This window comes from Macaca mulatta, chromosome 1, assembly GCF_049350105.2.
Source record: "Macaca mulatta isolate MMU2019108-1 chromosome 1, T2T-MMU8v2.0, whole genome shotgun sequence".
Taxonomy (NCBI): domain Eukaryota; kingdom Metazoa; phylum Chordata; class Mammalia; order Primates; family Cercopithecidae; genus Macaca; species Macaca mulatta.
Genome location: NC_133406.1, coordinates 112,029,357 through 112,047,718, shown reverse-complemented (window position 1 = coordinate 112,047,718; position 18,362 = coordinate 112,029,357). Strand labels below are relative to the sequence as shown.

General features: G+C 54.2%; 2 protein-coding genes across 15 annotated transcripts; both read right to left on the bottom strand.

The window, feature by feature from the left end:
* Window positions 1-498: 498 nt before the first annotated feature.
* Window positions 499-5,618, bottom strand: PYGO2 (pygopus family PHD finger 2). 4 transcript variants are annotated; one of them, XM_015110893.3, is made up of 3 exons: window positions 5,329-5,618; window positions 4,417-4,466; window positions 499-3,299 (listed from the first exon to the last, which is right to left on the bottom strand). In XM_015110893.3, exons 2-3 carry the CDS (start codon window positions 4,456-4,458, stop codon window positions 2,235-2,237), a joined length of 1,107 nt encoding a protein of 368 aa, XP_014966379.2. In that variant the 5' UTR covers window positions 4,459-4,466; window positions 5,329-5,618; the 3' UTR covers window positions 499-2,234. The 4 variants fall into 4 exon arrangements, with proteins under 4 accessions (XP_014966379.2, XP_077800686.1, XP_014966377.2 ...); XM_077944560.1 differs by lacking the exon at window positions 5,329-5,618 and adding an exon at window positions 4,915-5,223 and having other exon boundaries at window positions 4,417-4,552; XM_015110891.3 differs by lacking the exon at window positions 5,329-5,618 and adding an exon at window positions 4,915-5,223.
* A 116-nt stretch (window positions 5,619-5,734) lies between these two features.
* Window positions 5,735-18,352, bottom strand: SHC1 (SHC adaptor protein 1). Of its 11 annotated transcripts, none has more exons than XM_015110167.3 (13): window positions 18,224-18,352; window positions 14,019-14,186; window positions 13,366-13,436; window positions 12,760-12,823; window positions 12,484-12,603; window positions 12,193-12,246; window positions 11,969-12,020; window positions 11,663-11,789; window positions 10,258-10,456; window positions 10,101-10,170; window positions 9,884-10,018; window positions 9,483-9,721; window positions 5,741-7,350 (listed from the first exon to the last, which is right to left on the bottom strand). In XM_015110167.3, the coding sequence occupies exons 2-13, from the start codon at window positions 14,181-14,183 to the stop codon at window positions 7,222-7,224; spliced, it is 1,425 nt and encodes a 474-aa protein (XP_014965653.1). In that variant the 5' UTR covers window positions 14,184-14,186; window positions 18,224-18,352; the 3' UTR covers window positions 5,741-7,221.
* Between the last annotated feature and the right edge of the window lie 10 nt (window positions 18,353-18,362).

Sequence of the window (18,362 nt, the reverse complement as noted above, 5' to 3'; positions counted from 1 at the left end):
ATCTGCTCCAGCACAGACTGCTTAAAAGATGCCATGGCTACTTTTAAAAGAACTGTTGGGGGACGGGAACGATCTGAAAAACATCCCAAAATGAAATTTGCTGTAACAGGAGTAGCCCCTCCCCTCACCCTTAGAGCTACACTTGCTCCCTAACCCAAACAACTGGGAGGTGGGTGGGGTGCTAAACCCAGAAGAGCTCAAGCAGTTGTCTTCCAGAGGCTTTGGTGCCAAATCCTCCTGGCTCCAGGCCTGGACCAGGAATATGCTCAGAAAGGAAACTCAGTTTCTCACAGCTGAGACACAGGGGGATGGGCGGGGAAACACAGGCCTCCCTTGGCTCAGCAGCTTATACCAGGGTCAGTTCAGGGGCCAGATCTGCCATTCCCACTCCCAGGGACCCTGGGGAGTATACATATCCTCAACCCCTAAGCACCCTACCCAGCAGTGACAGTGGCTCATTCCAGCCTTTTCACACAGCAACAGCAAGGAGTCCTTGTCTGGGATTTTAGTCATTTTATTAATCCAACAGTACAAAAGACCCCCCACCACCACCGCATTCTGCCATCACTTTCTTCCAAAAAGTAGTGGAGTGAGAGGGCGAGAGGGAGCAGATCCAGCAAAGACACTCCCCCAGGAGCCATTTTACAAAATGCGGAGCGGGGGAAGACAACACAAAAATAGCAACAGATAAATGGGGCAAACAGAACCACAAACACAAGAGGTGAGCAGCGGGGTGGCGGGCGGGGGGGGGTTGCCATCTACACCGTTTTAGTGTGGGGGACACTGGGAACGATGCCCAGAGGCTGCTCTCTCCTCCCGGCCTCAAAGGTTGTCAGCTCCACCAGAGCAAGGTCTTCTCTCATGCCAGGAACTGAGAGATGTGGGGGTAGGGGACCACTAGGTCTTTGCCACTATACCTCGAGCCGGGGAACCCCTGACTTCTCTGAGGAGGGCCTGCTTTCCCCACGCACAGAGGAATGTGTGCGTGAACCAAAAAGGAGAATGAGCAGTGCTAAGGTCCTCATCAGGCCCCAGGCCCGTCTCTGGCAGGCAGTGCTTAAAAAATAAAAAAGGACAAATAAAACCCAGTGCAGGCCTTTGGCTGAGAGGAATGAGAATTGCTAACCACCAGGCCCAAGATATGAAAGAATAGCAGAGAAGCAACAAACTCCAGGCTCTTCTGCCTTTGAGTACCATGGCAATGAGGATCCCGCCACATCCCCTACCCACAGGCTGTGACAGGACCTCACCTGGATCCTTTTATCAGGGAAGAAATGAGGTATAAGGGCTCTGCGCCTTTTCAAGCTTTCCTTCAATCAAGCCAGGAAGGCAGGGGAATAAGGGCACCGAAAGTTGAAGAACACACGGAGTATAATGTGCAACAGATGGGCTGGGGGAGGAGGGTACCACCAAAATCCAGACTTTCAGGACAGCCCAAACTTCAAATATTCTGGTCTGTCAGATAACATATCCCAATTTTTGGCAAAAATATGGTCATTAGGAGAAAAGCATAAGAGAGGCTGAGAAAGGACCAGTGACTTTGGTATGAGGAAGGTATGTCCTGACAGCATCTCTCACCTACTGTCTTGAAGCCCCAATCACCAAGAAACTGCCATAACCAGGGACTCTCCTGCTTCTTCAGGCTATTTGGTTCTCTGAGAGGGGAGGGGTTGGGTAAGCCTTGGAAGAAGCAAAGGAGTGGGTAGAAAAAGGGGAAAACCCCCATTTATTCCCTAAAGCTGTCTCCCAGAGCCCATAAAAGGGCTATTGCAGGGATGGCAAGACCCCAATTCCTCTGGCCAGAAACCTTTAACACTTGACTCCAAAAACTAAGGCTGGAGCTGTGGGGCTCGGTAGGGGTGTTAGGCACAGGTGTTAGGGGCATCCATCATCAGCAGAGGGAACACCCCTGCCCTCCGGATCTTCCTCCAGCCCCTCTTCTCTTGCAGCCACACTCCTGGGCCTCCAGAAATAGCCACAAAATGGCTCTGCTCAGCAGGGCTTTGGTTTCCTGGATCTCTGTAGATCTCAACATGTAAGCTTCCCAAAAAAGTGAGCAATCCAGGCTCTTCTGCCTGCCCACCTCAATTCCTTTTCTGCTCCCAGGAGCAACTGTTTCTGCCCCATGGGGATGGAAAACCAGTGGAAACAAGGACCAAGAGCCAGACATCAAAAAAATCACCCTGGAAGAGCAGGGAGAGACATGTGCACTTCCCTGGGCCACTTCGCCAGCATCACCCATCGTTAGCAGCCACCAGCTGCCCCATGCCCTCGCGGATGTAGACAGACTGGATCTCCTTGGTCTTGAGGCAGAGATCGCAGGCCCAGACGGCAGAAGCTTCAGTGGTCAGTAGCCCATAGGCGCTCTCAGTCATGCCTGTGCACTCACGGTGGAACCACTTCTGGCAGGAAGCCTCACACAGAATGGCATCCTGGTCATCATTCACCTCACTCCGACAGGCACCACATGGGTACACCAAGCCTGGGGGAGGCTGGGGCCCAGAGCCCCCACCTGCCTTGCCAGGGGGTGCCAAGCTGTTGGCATCTGGAGTGCCCCCACCCCGCCCACTACTGTTTGGGGGGAAACTGGGCTGGTTCCCATTAACAGCAGCAGCTGGGGAGCCTGAGTGGGGTTCCTGGGGAAAAGCAGTAGGGGCAGGTGGATTCAAGGGCTTCCCCCCATCCTCACCACCAGGGCCAGGAAAGCCAGGGTCCGGACCAGGAAAGGGACTTGTGTTAGGTGGCAGGCTGGGAAGCCCCTGACCAGGTCTCTGGAGAGAAGGGCCAAAAGGAGCCCCTGGCTGAGCAAATCGTTGGGACAGAGAAGGTGGGCCCAACTCTGCTCTGGGAGGCTGTCCCATGGTGGGTGAGATCATGGGACCAAATCCCCCAACTGGGCCCGGCATCATCTGCCCGCTGGGAGGACTAAAGTTTTGACCTAGAGGCTGGTTGAAGGGTTGGCTGGGAAAATTCATGTTGCCTGGGGGTGGGTAGCCAGGGCCCTGGGGGGGCATGTTGAAAGCAGGGCCCATAGGATTGGGAGGGAAGGGGGGTGGCTGTCGACGAAGTGGCTGGGGGCCCCCTCCAACTCCAGTGCCATAGCCTGGGGGTACCTGGCCCGCCATGCCCCCCTGCACGCGGAAGCCTCCAAAGGGCACAGGACTGCCAAGGAATGGAGGGGCTGCACCCCCCACCTTGGGGGCTCCGAAGTCATCTTCAAAAGGGTTGGATGCAACCAGGTGATCCACCATGGGAGTCGGGGGTGGTGCAAACTCCGTCAGATGTGAGTATGCAGGGCCCTAGTGAGAAACAGTTGAGGGAAAGAGGGTCATGGAGGGAAACACAGAACTAAACCAAGAGAGCACTACCAACACAATACACATTTTGGAGGCTGATACTGGGCAGCTCAGGCCTAAAATCAATATGGACCACAGGCCAGGTACAGTGGCTGACGCCTGTAATCCCAGCACTTTGGGAGGTCGAGGCGGGCAGATCACAAGGTCAGGAGATTAAGACCATCCTAGCTAATACGGTGAAACCCCGTCCCTACCAAAAATACAAAAAAATTAGCCAGGTGTGTTGGTGGGCGCCTGTAGTACCAGCTACTCGGGAGGCTGAGGCAGGGGAATGGTGTGAACCTGGGAGGCAGAGCTTGCAGTGAGCCGAGATCGCGCCACTGCACTCCAGCCTGGGCGACAGAGCAAGACTCCGTCTCAAAAAAAATAAAAAATAAAAAAATATATGAACCACAGGCCGGGCACAGTGGTTCACACCTGTAATGCTAACACTTTGGGAAGCCGAGGCAGGAGGATCCCTTGAGCCCAGGAGTTTGAGCCCAGCCTAGGCAACACAGCAAGACTCTGTTACTACAAAAAAAAAAAAAAAAAAAACCCAAGAGAAAGAGGGTGGAGAGTGGAACCAGCATAGTGCAGTAACTGTGTTTTAAAAACGGGCAGAACTAGAATGGAATCCCAGCTCTGACCGTGAAAAACAACCTCAAGACTGTGGAGCACATATTTAACATTTTTAACCCCCAGATTTCTCGTCGTAAAATAGGGATAATGCCTATCTCCCCCAAACTGTTAAAGCATGTTAGCACAATCCCTGGCACTAAAAAAAGGCTCAGTAAGTGGAAGGTGTTACGTTATCATCATGAGGAAACCAGGACAGGAAACATGGAGGAGACTGGAACCCTGCGTGGTAAGAACTTTGGTCGAATCATCTCTAAGGAGAGAATACTTTCCCCTAAATTTGTTATAAGGTTCAGGGAAAGAACAAGAAACAAAGCAAGAAAGCCAGTTTTCTCTCTCCTCCCTGCAGCTGATGCAAGATACAAACAGATACTGGAATGGCAGAGTAGACAGTGTGCCGCCAAGGGGCTGCCGGGAACCACCCCCACCACCAACCACCATTCACCTGAGTATTTGACTTCCTTCGCTTCTTTTCTGGGCTCTTCATTTGCAGACCTGGAAGAGCGGCAAAAGGAAGACGCAGACAAGTTTCCCTGAGGTTTCCCCAACCTCTTTTCTCTCAGCCATGCTCTGAGGAACTCCTTTAACGTCAATACATACTTGCTTATTTATTCAACAAATGCTAACAAGGGGTGCAATATGAAAAATAGATCGTGAAGATGATCATACTCTCAGCTATGTCTTCCTTTAAATGAGAGATATCCCATCTTTCGATATCCTCAAGCTCCAAGTGACTACTGAATTCCATGTGGCTCCAAACTCTAGCGTCCTCAATGTGTGACACCTGCCCCCAACTCCTGGAGGATTACACCCACCCATCCTTTTCACCTGAGCCTCCCTTCAAGCCCTTCAGCCTGTGAAACGCCCCCCTCCCACCATCCCTCCCCTCTGAGGTTCCCAAGTCCTAGGCTTCTTCAGCCCCCGCTCCTCGCAGCGCTCTCACCGGCCTTGCCCTGCTTCCTCCCGGTGCTGGGCGGCGCAGGGGGCGGTGCGGGGCCGCCACCTCCCTCCAGCTTGTCCGGTGGGGGCGGCGCCGAGGCGGCCATGGAGTGAGGGACCGGGGTTAGCGGCGGCGGCGGGGGATGGAGGCGCCCTCGGGCTGCACCATCGCCCAGAAGGGGAGTCAGGGGCAGCACAGGCCCCCAAGCTGCAGCAACCACAAAGTGGGACGACAGGGAAGCGCCCAGCCGCGGCGCGAACTGCGCGCTCTCTCCACACTCGCCGCCAGCCAGCGGCTGCAGCAACCGGAACCGGAACTCGGCGCGGCCACCACCACTAAGCGCGGCGGGGAGGGGGAGCAAGGACCGGACGAGACCCCACGCCAGAAAACAGGCGGCAGGCGAGGGGCGAGGCTTACCACTGCACCACGCGAGTGGAGAGGGTCGTTTCCGCTAGCGGCGGCCCACACCAGCTCACCGAGGGGCGGCGGCGCGCGGCCCTGCTGCCGGACCGTACCATCCCGGGCGGTGGAGCCACCGCGGAGGGGCGCGCGCGAGCCGAGGGCGCGCCTGGGAGGTCTAGGTAGTCCCGGGGGCCGGCGTTGCGGCGCCGGGGAGTCCGGGTTCTTGCCTGGACGCACCCGGAGCCAGCCCCCGCCCCCCGGACACAACATCTTCATGGGGACGGTGGCGCGACACGCCCCACTCTGCCGCGCCCAAACTCCGCAGACCCCCTAGCTTCCCTCGGCGGCCGCGACCTCCCGCCTCCCCGCTGTGCAGCTAAGGGCCCGCGGCGTACACAATAGGCTTCCCAGGATTAAGAGGCAGAGGTAGAAGAAATACGGACTTTAATGAAGAGTTTTCCCTTTGGTATAAGTGAGACCCGTGGAAACATCCAAACAACAGCAAAAGGAGTCCAGGATGAAAACGGTCAACTGTCCCTTATCCACAAGGCCAAAAGAGGGGCCCAGGCTGGGCCGGGCCTGTAGAAGGTACTCAGGAACTGCAGGTTTTGCGTTTCCCCTCCATGAAACTGACAGGCATTCGAGCTGACTTCTGCCTCTCAGTCTCGCGGTAAGAGACCCAAGTTTTTCTAGTCCTAGATGGAAATAAATTTCATCTGCCTCAGGTCTGGTATAAAAGGTGCGATCCCAGTTACCTCACAGGCCTGGGCGAGGAAAATGCCAACAGCTGTAAAAGGGCTTGGAAAAGTCAAAAAGGTGATGTATAAATGTAATAATTGATTACCATTTTGTGCTCGAGAATAAGCCATGGAAAACAAAATAGGAAAGTAAGTCTACAGCCCTAAAATATATGCATATAAAACTTTAAAAGAATGCAGTTCCAACTCTACAGATGGTATTTGGGGATTGTCTACTGCTTTAAGAGTCTCAATGCCCTTTTTCCCACCTCCACAAAATCCACCTGGGAGAGTGAACTGTACAAGAGGCCCAAATTCAGTCACCCCTACCCCACCCTGCCAGAAAGGGAGGCAGGGCAGAGGCTCCAGGAAGGGCTACACTTTGGCTGTAGAGTACAATAGGCATGCAACATGGGAGAGGGCAGGCCTTACGAAATGTATATACAGACCCCTTGGGGTGAGGGGCCCCGGCCAGGAGGCACTGAGCAAGGGAGGGATCCATCTCCCCCCTGGCCGGGAGGGGGGCTCTGGGGCAATCTCTAAGGGTTGCATATCCCCAGGGAGAGGGGACAGCTGCCACTCCTGCCTCTGTTATCCCAAACCAAACCGGAAAGAGTGCTGAGCAAGAAGACAGGTCCCAGAAGCCAAGAAGGTGTTGGCATCCCTGTCATTGAACTCAGGGGCCCAAGAACTCTGCATAAAATATCATCAGACCTAAGAGATGGTCAAAGGCACAAAGTTTAAACATGGTGGGGTGGGGGTGTTGAGAAGGGTCTGGGATACCCTGAAGCACAGAAGTGTGATTTGTTCCCCCTTGCCCAAAAGGGTGACTGTTCCACTGGGCCTGTCACCACAGGACATTTTCCATGACAACCACTCACTTTCTTGGGGAAGGGGCATCAGGTTGGCACAGGAAAGGCCCAGGTGAAGGGCCACTCTGTACATTAATACTTTGGTGATCAATGTTTGGGGAGAGGCAGGATTCTCCCCCAGGCTTCTGACTCAAACCCTCAAACCCTCACTCAGCTGGATATGAAACCCAGAGTCCACACTACTCCCAGCTCTGACACAAGGCCAAGCCCGCAGAACACTCCCAAATGAGGTCCCAAGAGTTAGGGAATAGGGTGGAAGGGATTGGAGGGCATCTTCTGGAAGAGAGGTCTGGGGCAGATCACAGTTTCCGCTCCACAGGTTGCTGTAGACACAGTTCGCTGCCCGCAGAGATGATGGGCAAGTGATTGTCCATATGGTAGCTGATGAGGTGACTGACACTCTCAAAGCGGTGATCCTTAGTCCGAACCTGGGAGGGTGGGAAGGAAGAAGGTCAATTCAGGTGAAGAGTCAAATAAGACCTCAGCCTCCAAGGTGGAAGAGGGTAAAACAGACAAGAGGCTTGAAGAAGGAGAAAAAAATGGTAGGGGAGAGTGTGGCCTATCAGTCCTGATCATTGAGGTTTCTCTAGAAAGAGACAGTTGCAGGAATAGACAGGTCAGTGAAGTGGGAAAAGGCAAAGGTGACATCAGCCCTGAAAGAGTGAAGCTGAGAGCTATATACCCTTTTCTTGACGTGGAAAAAGTTGGCATGTCTCAGAAGAGTATACACAGTGCAAAAAAAGATGTGGAGGCTGGGCATGGTGGCTCATGCCTGCAATCCCAGCACTCTGGGAGGCTAAGGGAGGCGGATCACTTGAGCCCAGGAGTTCAAGAACAGCTTGAGCAACATGGCGAAACCCCATCTCAACAACAACAACAAAAATACAAAAATTAGCCGGGTGTGCCACCACACCCCAGCCTGGATGACAAAGCAAAACCCTATCTCAAAAAAAAAAAGAAAAGAAAAAGAGGAAAGGAGGCTGAGATTGCTGTAGAAAACAGACAAAAGTTTGTTTGTTTCTAGACAGGGTCTCTGTCACCCAGGCTAGAGTGCAATGGCGCAGTCATGGCTCACTGTAACCTCAAACTCCTGGGCTCAAGCAATCATCAGGCCTCAGCCTCCTGGGTAGGTAGGACTACAGGCATGTGTCACCATTCCTGACTAATTTTTTGTTTTTTTTTATTTTTCTAGAGATAAGGTCTTGCCATGTTGCCTAGGCTGGTCTAGAACTCCTGGCCTCAAGCAATCCTCCCACCTCAGCTTCCCAAAATCTTGCGATTACAGGCATGAGCCACCACACCTGGCTAAACAAGGAAAGTTTTGAAGAACAGTGAGGCAGTGCAAATAAGAGAAAGCACAGTGGTCTGACTCCTGAGTCTGAGGAGCTGGAGAAGCCCTTGGATCTTCTTACGAAAGGAAACTTGCAGTGTCTAGCCTTTAACCATGTGACATTGGGCCTCACAACCTCTTCGGGGTGGTTTCCTTATTTGTAAAAATGGGCACAGATGGCCGGGCGCGGTGGCTCACGCCTGTAATCCCAGCACTTTGGGAGGCTGAGGCGGGCGGATCACAAGGTCAGGAGATCGAGACCACGGTGAAACCCTGTCTCTACTAAAAATGCAAAAAATTAGCCGGGCGAGGCGGCGGGCGCCTGTAGTCCCAGCTACTCGGGAGGCTGAGGCAGGAGAATGGCGTCAACCCGGGAGGCGGAGCTTGCAGTGAGCCGAGATCGCGCCACTGCACTCCAGCCCGGGCGACAGAGCGAGACTCCGTCTCAAAAAAAAAAAAAAAAAAAAAAAAAAAAAAAAAAAATTAGCCGGGCGTGGTTGTGGGCGCCTGTAGTCCCAGCTACTCGGGAGGCTGAGGCAGGAGAATGGCGTGAACCCGGGAGGCGGAGCTTGCAGTGAGCTGAGATCCGGCCACTGCACTCCAGCCTGGGCGACAGAGCGAGACTCCGTCTCAAAAAAAAAAAAAAAAAATGGGCACAGATGAGATGACTGCCTTCTAGCTCTGATAAGGCTTGGGGATTTGAGGACGGGCCAGGACTGTATTTGTTTTGTTTTGTTTTTTTAGACAATCTCACTCTGTCACCCAGGCTGGAGTGCAGTGGTGCGATCTCAGCTCATTGCAACCTCTGCCTCCTGGGTTCAAGCAATTCTCCTGCCTCAACCTCCTGAGTAGTTGGGACTACAGGTGCCCACCACCACACCCAGCTTATTTTTATATTTTTAGCAGAGATGGGGTTTCACCATATTGGTCAGGCTGGTCTCAAACTCCTGACCTCAGGTGATTCACCTGCCTCAGCTTCCCAAAGTGCTGGGATTACAGGTGTGGGCCACCACGCCCAGCCCTATAGTGCCAGGACTATAAAGAACACAGTTCAGGCTAAGGGATGAGCCCCTGGAGGAAGATGCCAGACACCCTAAAGAGCAAGAGAGGCCCACAGAGAGCTGCCTAGCGGGAATGTCTAGAAAGCAATGAGGGAAGGAACAGGGATACACTGTAGGGTACTGTACCTTCCTTTCTGCCACCCCTCACCCACACCTCTGCCACACTCACCACACCCTCAGGGTCCACCAGTAGCAGATGCTTGGGCTGCCCACTCTGCAAGCCAGTGAGCACATACTGGCCAGGTGTGGTCGTGCTCTCCCGCACCAGGAAGTCCCCGTTGAGCTGCAGCAGTGCCTCAGCCTCCCGCCGACTCAGCTTCCCATGGAACCAGGGCTCCCCTCGGAGCTGCTCAGCCATGGACACTGACTGGGGAGGTGGAGGCACCCGAAGAGCATCTTCAAAGGGCTCTGGAAGTGTAGACAGAGGGTGAGGGAAAGTAGCAGGCACAACACACACCCAAGACCCAGACTTCAGGGAAGGGAAGTCAGGAAGGAAAGAGCAGATAGGCAGGAGAAGGGCCAGAACCAAGTAGAAAGGTGGAGATGCAGAGAGGAAAGACAAGCACTCACTCATATCAAACAGGTCACGGGGTGCACTGCCATTGACAGCAGGATTGGGGAGCCCAGCACCACCCACTGCTTGCCGGACCTTGTCTAGGTTCTGGACGTTGACATAGGAGGGATCGTCAAAGAGCTCTCTGCCTGCTGAGGAAAGAGAGGTTCTACAGTGATCCCCAGCCCTGCCTCCAGCACTCCCTGGCTCTGTCCATCTCAGCTCCCTTCATACCTGGACAGGGTGGTGGAGGTGGCATCTGTTTTCGGACTTCTGGATCTCCCCCAACAGGCTGTCCTACAGGCTGCAGGGATAAAAATAAGGTGAGACCAGAAGCCCTAAACAACCACTCCCACCCTAGGCCCAGCCCACCTCCATCCAAGCAACTTACCAGTGTAGCTCCCAAGTGGCTAGGGGTCTGGGCACTGGGTGCAGTGGATCGAGCAGCCCCTGGAGCAGCTCCTTCCCGAAGCCTCATGTCTACCACCCCCCCCAGGGGGGGTTCCTTCCCCGGGAAGTCATTATAGTACTGATGGTCAGGTGGCTCTTCCTCCTCCTCATCCCACGCTGAGCCATCAAAGCCAGCCATCCTGAGGGACAGGACAGTGAAGGTGTAGCTGTAAATGTGTGGTGGGCAGGAGGAGGGGAGGAGGGAATAGAACAGCAGCCATCTATTGGGTATTTACTGTGGATTAGGCCTGAGGCTGAGTGTTTTATATACATAATCATTTCATTCTCCTGGCAACCCCATAAGGTAGGTATTGTTTCCTTCCCCAATTTTACATATGAGGAAAATGAGGGTCAGAGGTGAAAAGATTTGCCCAAGGTCTCACAACTAAAAGGCGGCTAAGCTCAGATTTAAATTCAGGTTTGACTTTAAAGCTCGTCCCCCTTGGCCAGGTGCAATGGCTCACGCCTATAATCCCAACACTTTTAGAGGCCAAGGAGGGAGGGCTGTTTGAGCCTAGGAGTTCAAGACCAGCCAGGGCAACATAGCAAGACCTTATCTCTACCAAAATAAAAATACTACTACTCAGCCACGTGTGGTGGCATGCACCTGTGGTCCCATCTACTCAGGAGGCTAAGGTGGGAGGATCACTCAAGCCCAGGGTATGAAGGCTACATTGAGCTGTGATTGCACCACTGAACTCCAGCCTGGGCTACAGAGCAAGGCTCTGTCTCAAAATAAGTAAGTAATGCTTTTGCTCTTGATCTCTGTGGGAGGCGCTCCAGCTCCAGAAGCACTATGGGGGGGGGGGGTGGGGTGTGTGTGTGTGTGTGTGTGTGTGTGTGTGTCTGTCTGTCTGTCTGTGTGTGTCAGCGTCAGCAGGGAGGCGCTCCAGCTCCAGATTTTACCTCCAATCCCTACTGGCTCCACTGCTTATCCCTCAAGGCCTGAGGTGGGAAAGATTGTAATCTCAGGGAAAAGAGATATCCTCCCAAACCCAAAGTCTTGATGGCTTCTAGAGGCAGGAAAACACAGAATGCCAAGCAGAGAAATGAGCAAGAAAGAGGAATGGGAATAGAAAATCCCACCTAGCCAGAGAGAGATGTAACTTGGAGGCCCTGGACTACAGCTCCACCATGAGCAAACAAGAAAAGCTGGCCCTGCGGCAAGCAGGGCCTCAAAAGCCTTTCCTCCTGGGCCACAGGAAACAGAAGAATAGCAGGAAGTGGGAAGCAGAGGCACACAGGTTATTCCCTCCCTGAACCTCTCAGCTCAAGTGTGGGAAGAACAGCCCTCCTTTCCCAATCTTGGTCTCAAAAGCTGCTCCACACTCTCCCCACTTGCTCACCTGTCATGAGGGGTGACCAGTTTGGGTGGGTTCCTGAGGTATTGTTTGAAGCGCAACTCAAAGGCCTGGCCAATGGTGCTGATGACATCCTGGGCAAGCCCTTCGGGACACTCCAGAATGTGGCAGGCTGAGGGCACAGCAGAGGCTGTCAGTGAGTTGAGCCCACTGGGAGGAGGCACAGACAGGGGCCCTCATCTTCCTCGGCAGGAACCCCCACTTAGATCTACTTAGAGTGGGTACAAATGACCCCAGGTCCTACTCACCTCAAACAGCCAGACCCACCCAGTGCTCCCCACCATGCCTCACCTCTCTGATTCACAGGGTCTTTGGCAACGTAGGCGACATACTCGGCTGTGTCCTGGGGAGGAAAGTCAGAAAATTTTACAGTTCCACTTTACTCCTGACCCCTAAAACCCAGTCCTTTTCAGATATCCCCACAGTCCTAGCACCCCCACTTCTCTAATCAATGTCTTCCCAATCACTAGCCCCTTGCTCTTCTCCCACCACCTTTGCTCTGTTCCCCAACTCACCGGATCCCCGCCGGATGCAAATGAGATAGATTGCATGTGGTGGTTGGCGATGATCTGAGAATTAGGGGAGGGGATGGAGAAGGAAGGGAATGCCATGTGTCAGGCAGCCTCAGGGCCCAGAACCCTGGTGCCCCAGTCTCATTCTCTGGGTTCCTTATCCCATATCCTCATTTCCTCCTTCCCTACTGGTCTTCTGCTCTCAAGCCCTCTTCCTAGTTTTTGGCCTCCTAACTAGATCTCCCCTTAGCACCCCCATCGGTGTTTCTGGTCCACCTGCCCACCTCCACCAACCTGTTTGCAGTCTGCGGCCATGAGGTTGAGGCTGCTGGTGGAGACGGTGAGAGTGATTGGCATTCCAGCAAATTTCAGGTTACTCCTCCCCAGGATAGAGCTGAGCGGGCGGCTACAGGGCTAAGGTAGGGCCCAGGGTCTTAGAAGGTGAGGGTTCCCAGCACAGACAAACCATACTCTTGTCTCCTGGCCCTCTCCCCACATGCCCCACACTTGCCTCCTCACTGTCCCTCCACATTTCCCAGCAGCATCCCTATCCCCAAGGACCCCAAGTACCTTTCTCCTCCTTGTCGCCCCCTTAGCACCCGGCACAGCCTCACACACCAGACTGATGGCCTCCCTGGGGAAAGAGGGGTACTCAGACCCAGCGCCTGCCTGCCTGCCTCCCACTCAACTGGGGCTGCCACAGAGCTGGGGGAGGGGAAAGCCAGGCCAGACTCCCAGGGCACTCCAGGCTCTTTGTCGTGGTGGATTGAATTAAGGGCCTTTAATATTTGATGACACTGAGAGGCCGCTTCCTGGCTGATTGGGTTAGGGCCTCAATGGGTATAGCCCCACCCCCTTCCAGCTACCAAATGTCCCATTCCCTTCCCAAAGGCAGCAGCAACCTTCCATCTACCCCATTTGCTACTCCAGCTCCACCTGCCAGCTGCTTCTGCTACCTTCCCCACAACTCCCAAGGCTGGACAGGTAAGGAGGATCCGGGCCAGAGGGGCCTCCTTTCAGTAAGAGGCAGAATCACTATCCCAGCTTTCTCTCAATCCCCTTTACTACCCAAAGATCAGCCCCAACCAGCAGCACCCAAGTGACCCACTCCCCTCCGCCCTTTCCCATGGCCTCACTAATCCCAGGACTCCCACAGTCCACTCCCTCCCCACTAACCTGGTAACCTGAGTCCGGGTGTTGAAGTCCAGGGCACGCATTGACTGAAGGACCTCCACACAGCCCATGTACTAAGGGGAGGGAGGAGAGGACAGCAGGTCAGCCGCTCCCTGACCCCAGTCCCTTCACAAAGGGCCCTAGGACTTTGCCCATATGGTCCCTAAGAGAAGTAAAGAGGAAGAAGTTCTGCCCTCTTCCCGTGTCTACATCCCACAACCAAGGTGAAAGACAACAGGGAACGAGCAGAGAAAGAAAAGGCAGGCTAGAAGGACCTCACGCACTGGGGAGAGAGTTTGGAGGGGACTGACAGGCACTGACTGGGATGGAGCAACAACTCCAGAAAGCGGGAGGAGAATGGAGGAAAGGATCAAGAAGTCACTCCTTCCAGCACTTATTAAGAGCTTCTGCCATGCTGGGCATTGTGCTAAGCATGGCAGGGTGGGGGTAGGGGAGTCAAAAGAAGGAAGGGGGCCCAGGCAGAGCTGGAAGGGAAAGGGCTACAGAATTGGGGAAGGGATGGGAAAGGTTTAGGAAATAGAACACTGAAACAGGGTTGTTGGGGAACAGCAGGAAAAAAGAATTCCAGCCAAGCTGGAGTGAGCAGAAGAACTGGAGGGGTCTGGGAGGCAATGGAAAGGAGGATGTTCACTCACCCGAACCAAGTAGGAAACCCCGGGTCCCATGACTTTGTCGTTGGGATGCAGCCAGCCCCGCGTGGGCTTATTGACAAAGCTCCCGTGGCGGGTCCACTCCTCGCCCCCCAGCTGGCCCCCTTCCACCCGAGTCCTGCGCCCGCCGCCTCCACTCAGCTTGTTCATGTCCTGGAGGAGGGGTAGGGGGCCTGAGTCTGGCATGGCTGCCCCTACGATCCCCTCCCCATCATCGGCTGCCCTTCCTGGCTCCCCCTTAGACCCTGGGCGCCCCCCAGCCGGGTTGGCCAGCCTCAGGTTGCTCATCCGGGGGAAGAAGGAGCACAGAGTAGTGGGACTATCGTCCCCAGGCAGAGGAGGCAGGATGGGCCCCAGGGATGAAGCTGATGGGGAAGGCAGCTCCTCCGGGGGGGTGGACCCTGAAGCCCCCTCCTCCAGCGATGACAGAGACTCATTCCGGAGTGGATTGTACTTGGGCTTGGGGGGCAGGAGATCCATAGCTGAGGTGAGAGAGGGGCTGCTGCCCGGCCTGGCCCCCCTGCCAGTTTGGGCAAGGGGGCCAGGCAGGGGGTATCCCCAGGCCCTTAGCCTGGTCGGACCTCTGTGGCCCACGAGTCACAGAAGTCCTGGGGAGGGAGAGGGACAAGTGGCTTCCGCTCCCCAGCTCAGACCCAGACAGTTTCGGGCCCCATCCCCGCCCAACGTGGAGCCTCTTCTCTGGCTGAGAAGAGAACAGGCTGGACCCAGAGCTGCCTGGCTCCTCCCCAGGGGCGGAGAGCTAAAGGGAGAGACCAATCACGAGGACAGTGCTGACTCACAGGCTCAGAGGGGCTGAGCCCCCACCCCGCCCCAACCTCGGACTGGAGCAGAGGGTAGGGCTATCCAAGCTCCTCTCCCCTGCCCTACACAAACAACTAGTAATCTGGGGAGAAGGAAAGTGGGGGTGGGAGGGAAGCATGGAGGAGTTGGACGGAAAGAAAGGAGATAGGAGGTCTGGGTCACTCGAAACCGGACACAGGCAGGCCAAAGGGGGCAGGAAGCCAGGCTAGAGTAGAGGGGAATGAGGGAGGAAACAGAGGCAGCTGCGGGTGGAAAAGGGAGGAGATCTCAGAGCTCAGCATTTCCCTTCCTGTTCTGGTTGGACACTCGAATTCCCCACCCTCCAGCCCAGGCCACCCCCAACCACTACCCCATACAGTAAGCCTGGGCCATTAGCATCCTCTGCTACGACAGCTGTGGACTGGAGCTAGCGAAGTGGGGATGGGAAGGAAGTGGTCCCAATGGATGCAGAGCAGGGTCAAGAGGAGAAGCAAAGTTGGTGAAAAAAGGGGAATAAAGTCCAACCTGGATGGTACATCAGGAAGCTACCAGGCAAGAGGGGAACAAGAGGACATGCTGGTCACGGCTTGTTCTCTATGTATGCCATCTACCACACCAAGACCCATGGCTCATAGCCAAGCACTGTCCTCTCCCCTTTCCACAGGCCTTGTTAACACAGCACACTGTCAAGGGTGAGAATGAGGCAATCAGGTCCCCACTCCCACTCCAAACCACCCCAATTCATATCCCTCCTCTTACAGGACCCTAAGCCCCACCAAACAGCACAGTGTCCCTCACACCAGGGGAGGAGCCTGGCTGGAGGAGGTGGAAGAAACAGTTCTCCAAGAGAAGCAGAAACGACAGGCCAGGAAGGGACAGAGAGATCAGAAGACACATCTGTGTCAATAAGAACAGGAGAAAAAACAAGTAAGCACAGGAGAAAGTGGTGTCAGGAGAAGATGGGTTGAAGCTGGACACAGGGAACAGTCCCAAACTCATTCCTGCCACCCACGGCTTCCTGCCACTGCTCTTCTGGAGAATGCCATAGGCAAAGCTGGAAAGCGACCAAAAAACAAAAAACAAGTTAAAGATACATATTCCCGCCGGGTAAGGTGGCTCACACCTGTAATCCCAGCACTTTGGGAGGCCGAGGCGGGTGGATCACCTGAAGTCAGAAGATTGAGACCAGCCTGGTCAACATGGTGAAACCCCGTCTCTACTAAAACTACAAAAATTAGCTGGGCGTGGTGGTGAGCACCTGTAATCCCAGCTCGGGAGGCTGAGGCAGGAGAATCGCTTGAACCCAGGAGGTGGAGGTTGCAGTGAGCTGAGATCGTGCCATTGCACTCCAGCCTGGGTGACAAGAGCAAAACTCTGCCTCAAAAAAAAAAAAAAATACGTATTCACCCAAGCTCACCTTGGAATTACCCTTAGATTTACTTCAGAGGATTAAAATATAGATAGATAATTATCCTGATTAACAACATTAACACTTAAAGTGTGTTAGATACTGTGCTTAACTCTTAAATCTCCCCTTAGTGCTCATTCCAGAAGAGCCTTGTCACTCTGTCAGCCAATCCTGAGAAGGAATTTTATCACTTCTTTTCCAGCCAGCTCTCGGGCATAGAGAGAATGAGGAAAGGATTCCACTATAGCCTCACACCCCCAAAACACATAAACACACACTAGGATGTCCTCATCTGTTGAGATGATGTTCTCTGGGAGCCTGCAGTATCCAGGGCCAGGGAAAGACCAACGGGTGTGGGCGTTTGGAAGAAAAGAAAGAAGTATGACTGTTGAAATGTGCATGGGGAGAAAAGAGATTGCCTACTGGAAGTCAAGGTGATTGGGTGTAGGGAAAAAGCTGTATGTGGCTTCTCAGCCCAACTGGGAGGAGGGGAGAGGGGTGGGAAGTGGCAGGAAATGGCGAAAGCCTCAGGAATGTTTCCAGCAGGGAAGGCTGGGCAAACGGGGCCAGGAGGAATGCCCAGACAAGAACTATGGTTAGGGGGAGGGGAAGAGACAGAGAAGCAGCAACTGAACTGTCCCTTAAAAAAAAAAGAAAAAAATCAAACAACAAAAAGGGCACTATTATCTACCCCCACTCCAAACCACCGTTTTTCTGGTAGAAAACTTGCTCCTGTCACACCCACATGCCACACACCAACAAATCCATGGTCCTATCCACTTATGGATAGGCAGGCCTAGAGCTACTTCTGGGATGGAGTTGGTCCTGGGAAGGGAAGGCCAGGAGATGAGGCTGGGAGTCTGACAGCAAGTCTCTCTCCCTCTGGTGCCAAACCCTAAGTTCAGCCCCTTCAAATAGTTCTACCCTTGAAGGAGGTTAAGAAAGAGGAAAATGGGGCCGGGCGCGGTGGCTCACGCCTGTAATCCCAGCACTTAAGGAGGCTGAGACGGGTGGATCATCTGAGGTCAGGAGTTCGAGGCTAGCCTAGTCAACATGGTGAAACCCCCCTCTCTACTAAAAATACAAAAATTAGCCGGGCGTGGTGGCGGGCGCCTATAATCCCAGCTACTCGGGAGGCTGAGGCAGGAGAATCACTTGAACCCAGGAGGCGGAGGTTGCGGTGAGTCGAGATCGCACCATTGCACTCTAGCCTGGGCAACAAGAGCGAAACTCTGTCTCAAAAAAAACAAAAAGAAAGAAAGAAAAGAAAGAAAGGAAAACGGCTGCCTTTAATCTCACTCTTCACAGTCAGAGATAGGAACTTTGACTTCCCACCTGGGGGAGCACGAGAGTGCTCGGAAAACTGATCCCAAAGCCCAAAAAAAGACAAAGGACAGGAAAATATAAGCAGGTGGAGTTTCAGGGATTGACGACAAGGCTTTACAGCTGATGACCCAGGTCCCACAAAGCTCGTAAGGGGGCGTGGTCCGCCAGGACGCGAACTTCAGACTTCTATGCGGGGAGGCTTTCTGGACAGTCAGACACGGATTACGAACAGGGCGTGGCTTCGGAGGGGCGGAGCCCCGAAGAGGCGTGGCTCCAACAAATTCGAATCGTTCTTTGAGGAGCAGGGTTTTGCCCTTTTGGGAGATAGGCTTTTTGACAGGAGTTAGCAGAGGATCGTTGCTAGGAGGCGGAGTTTCGGAGAATGGAAGGAGTAACCAAGGGTTTCACGTAGTAGGGCTTGGAACGTGTCTGGGGGTGGGACTTCCAGGAAAACTGGGCGACAGGGTGGGGTCGGAGACAAAAAATAAAAATCAAGTCGGGGTTCGGGGGAGCCCCCAGAGGTTGGGAGGTGGGACTTCCGGGGAGAGGGGTCTCAGGGGCGGGACTTATAAATGAAGACCGGAAGTGGGGTCCCGGGAGAGGGGTTCCGGAGTGGAAGAGTGAGTCACCTAAGGAGAAAAAAGTCAAGACTCACCAGGGCCTCATGGAGTCTCCGCACCGCACCGCGGGCCGATTTGGTTCCGGATCACGCCACTGCCAGCTTAGGTTACCGCTCCAACTTTCTCCCCGGGCCCTGCCTCCCTGGAGAAACTTTATTACACTCACTTCCGGCC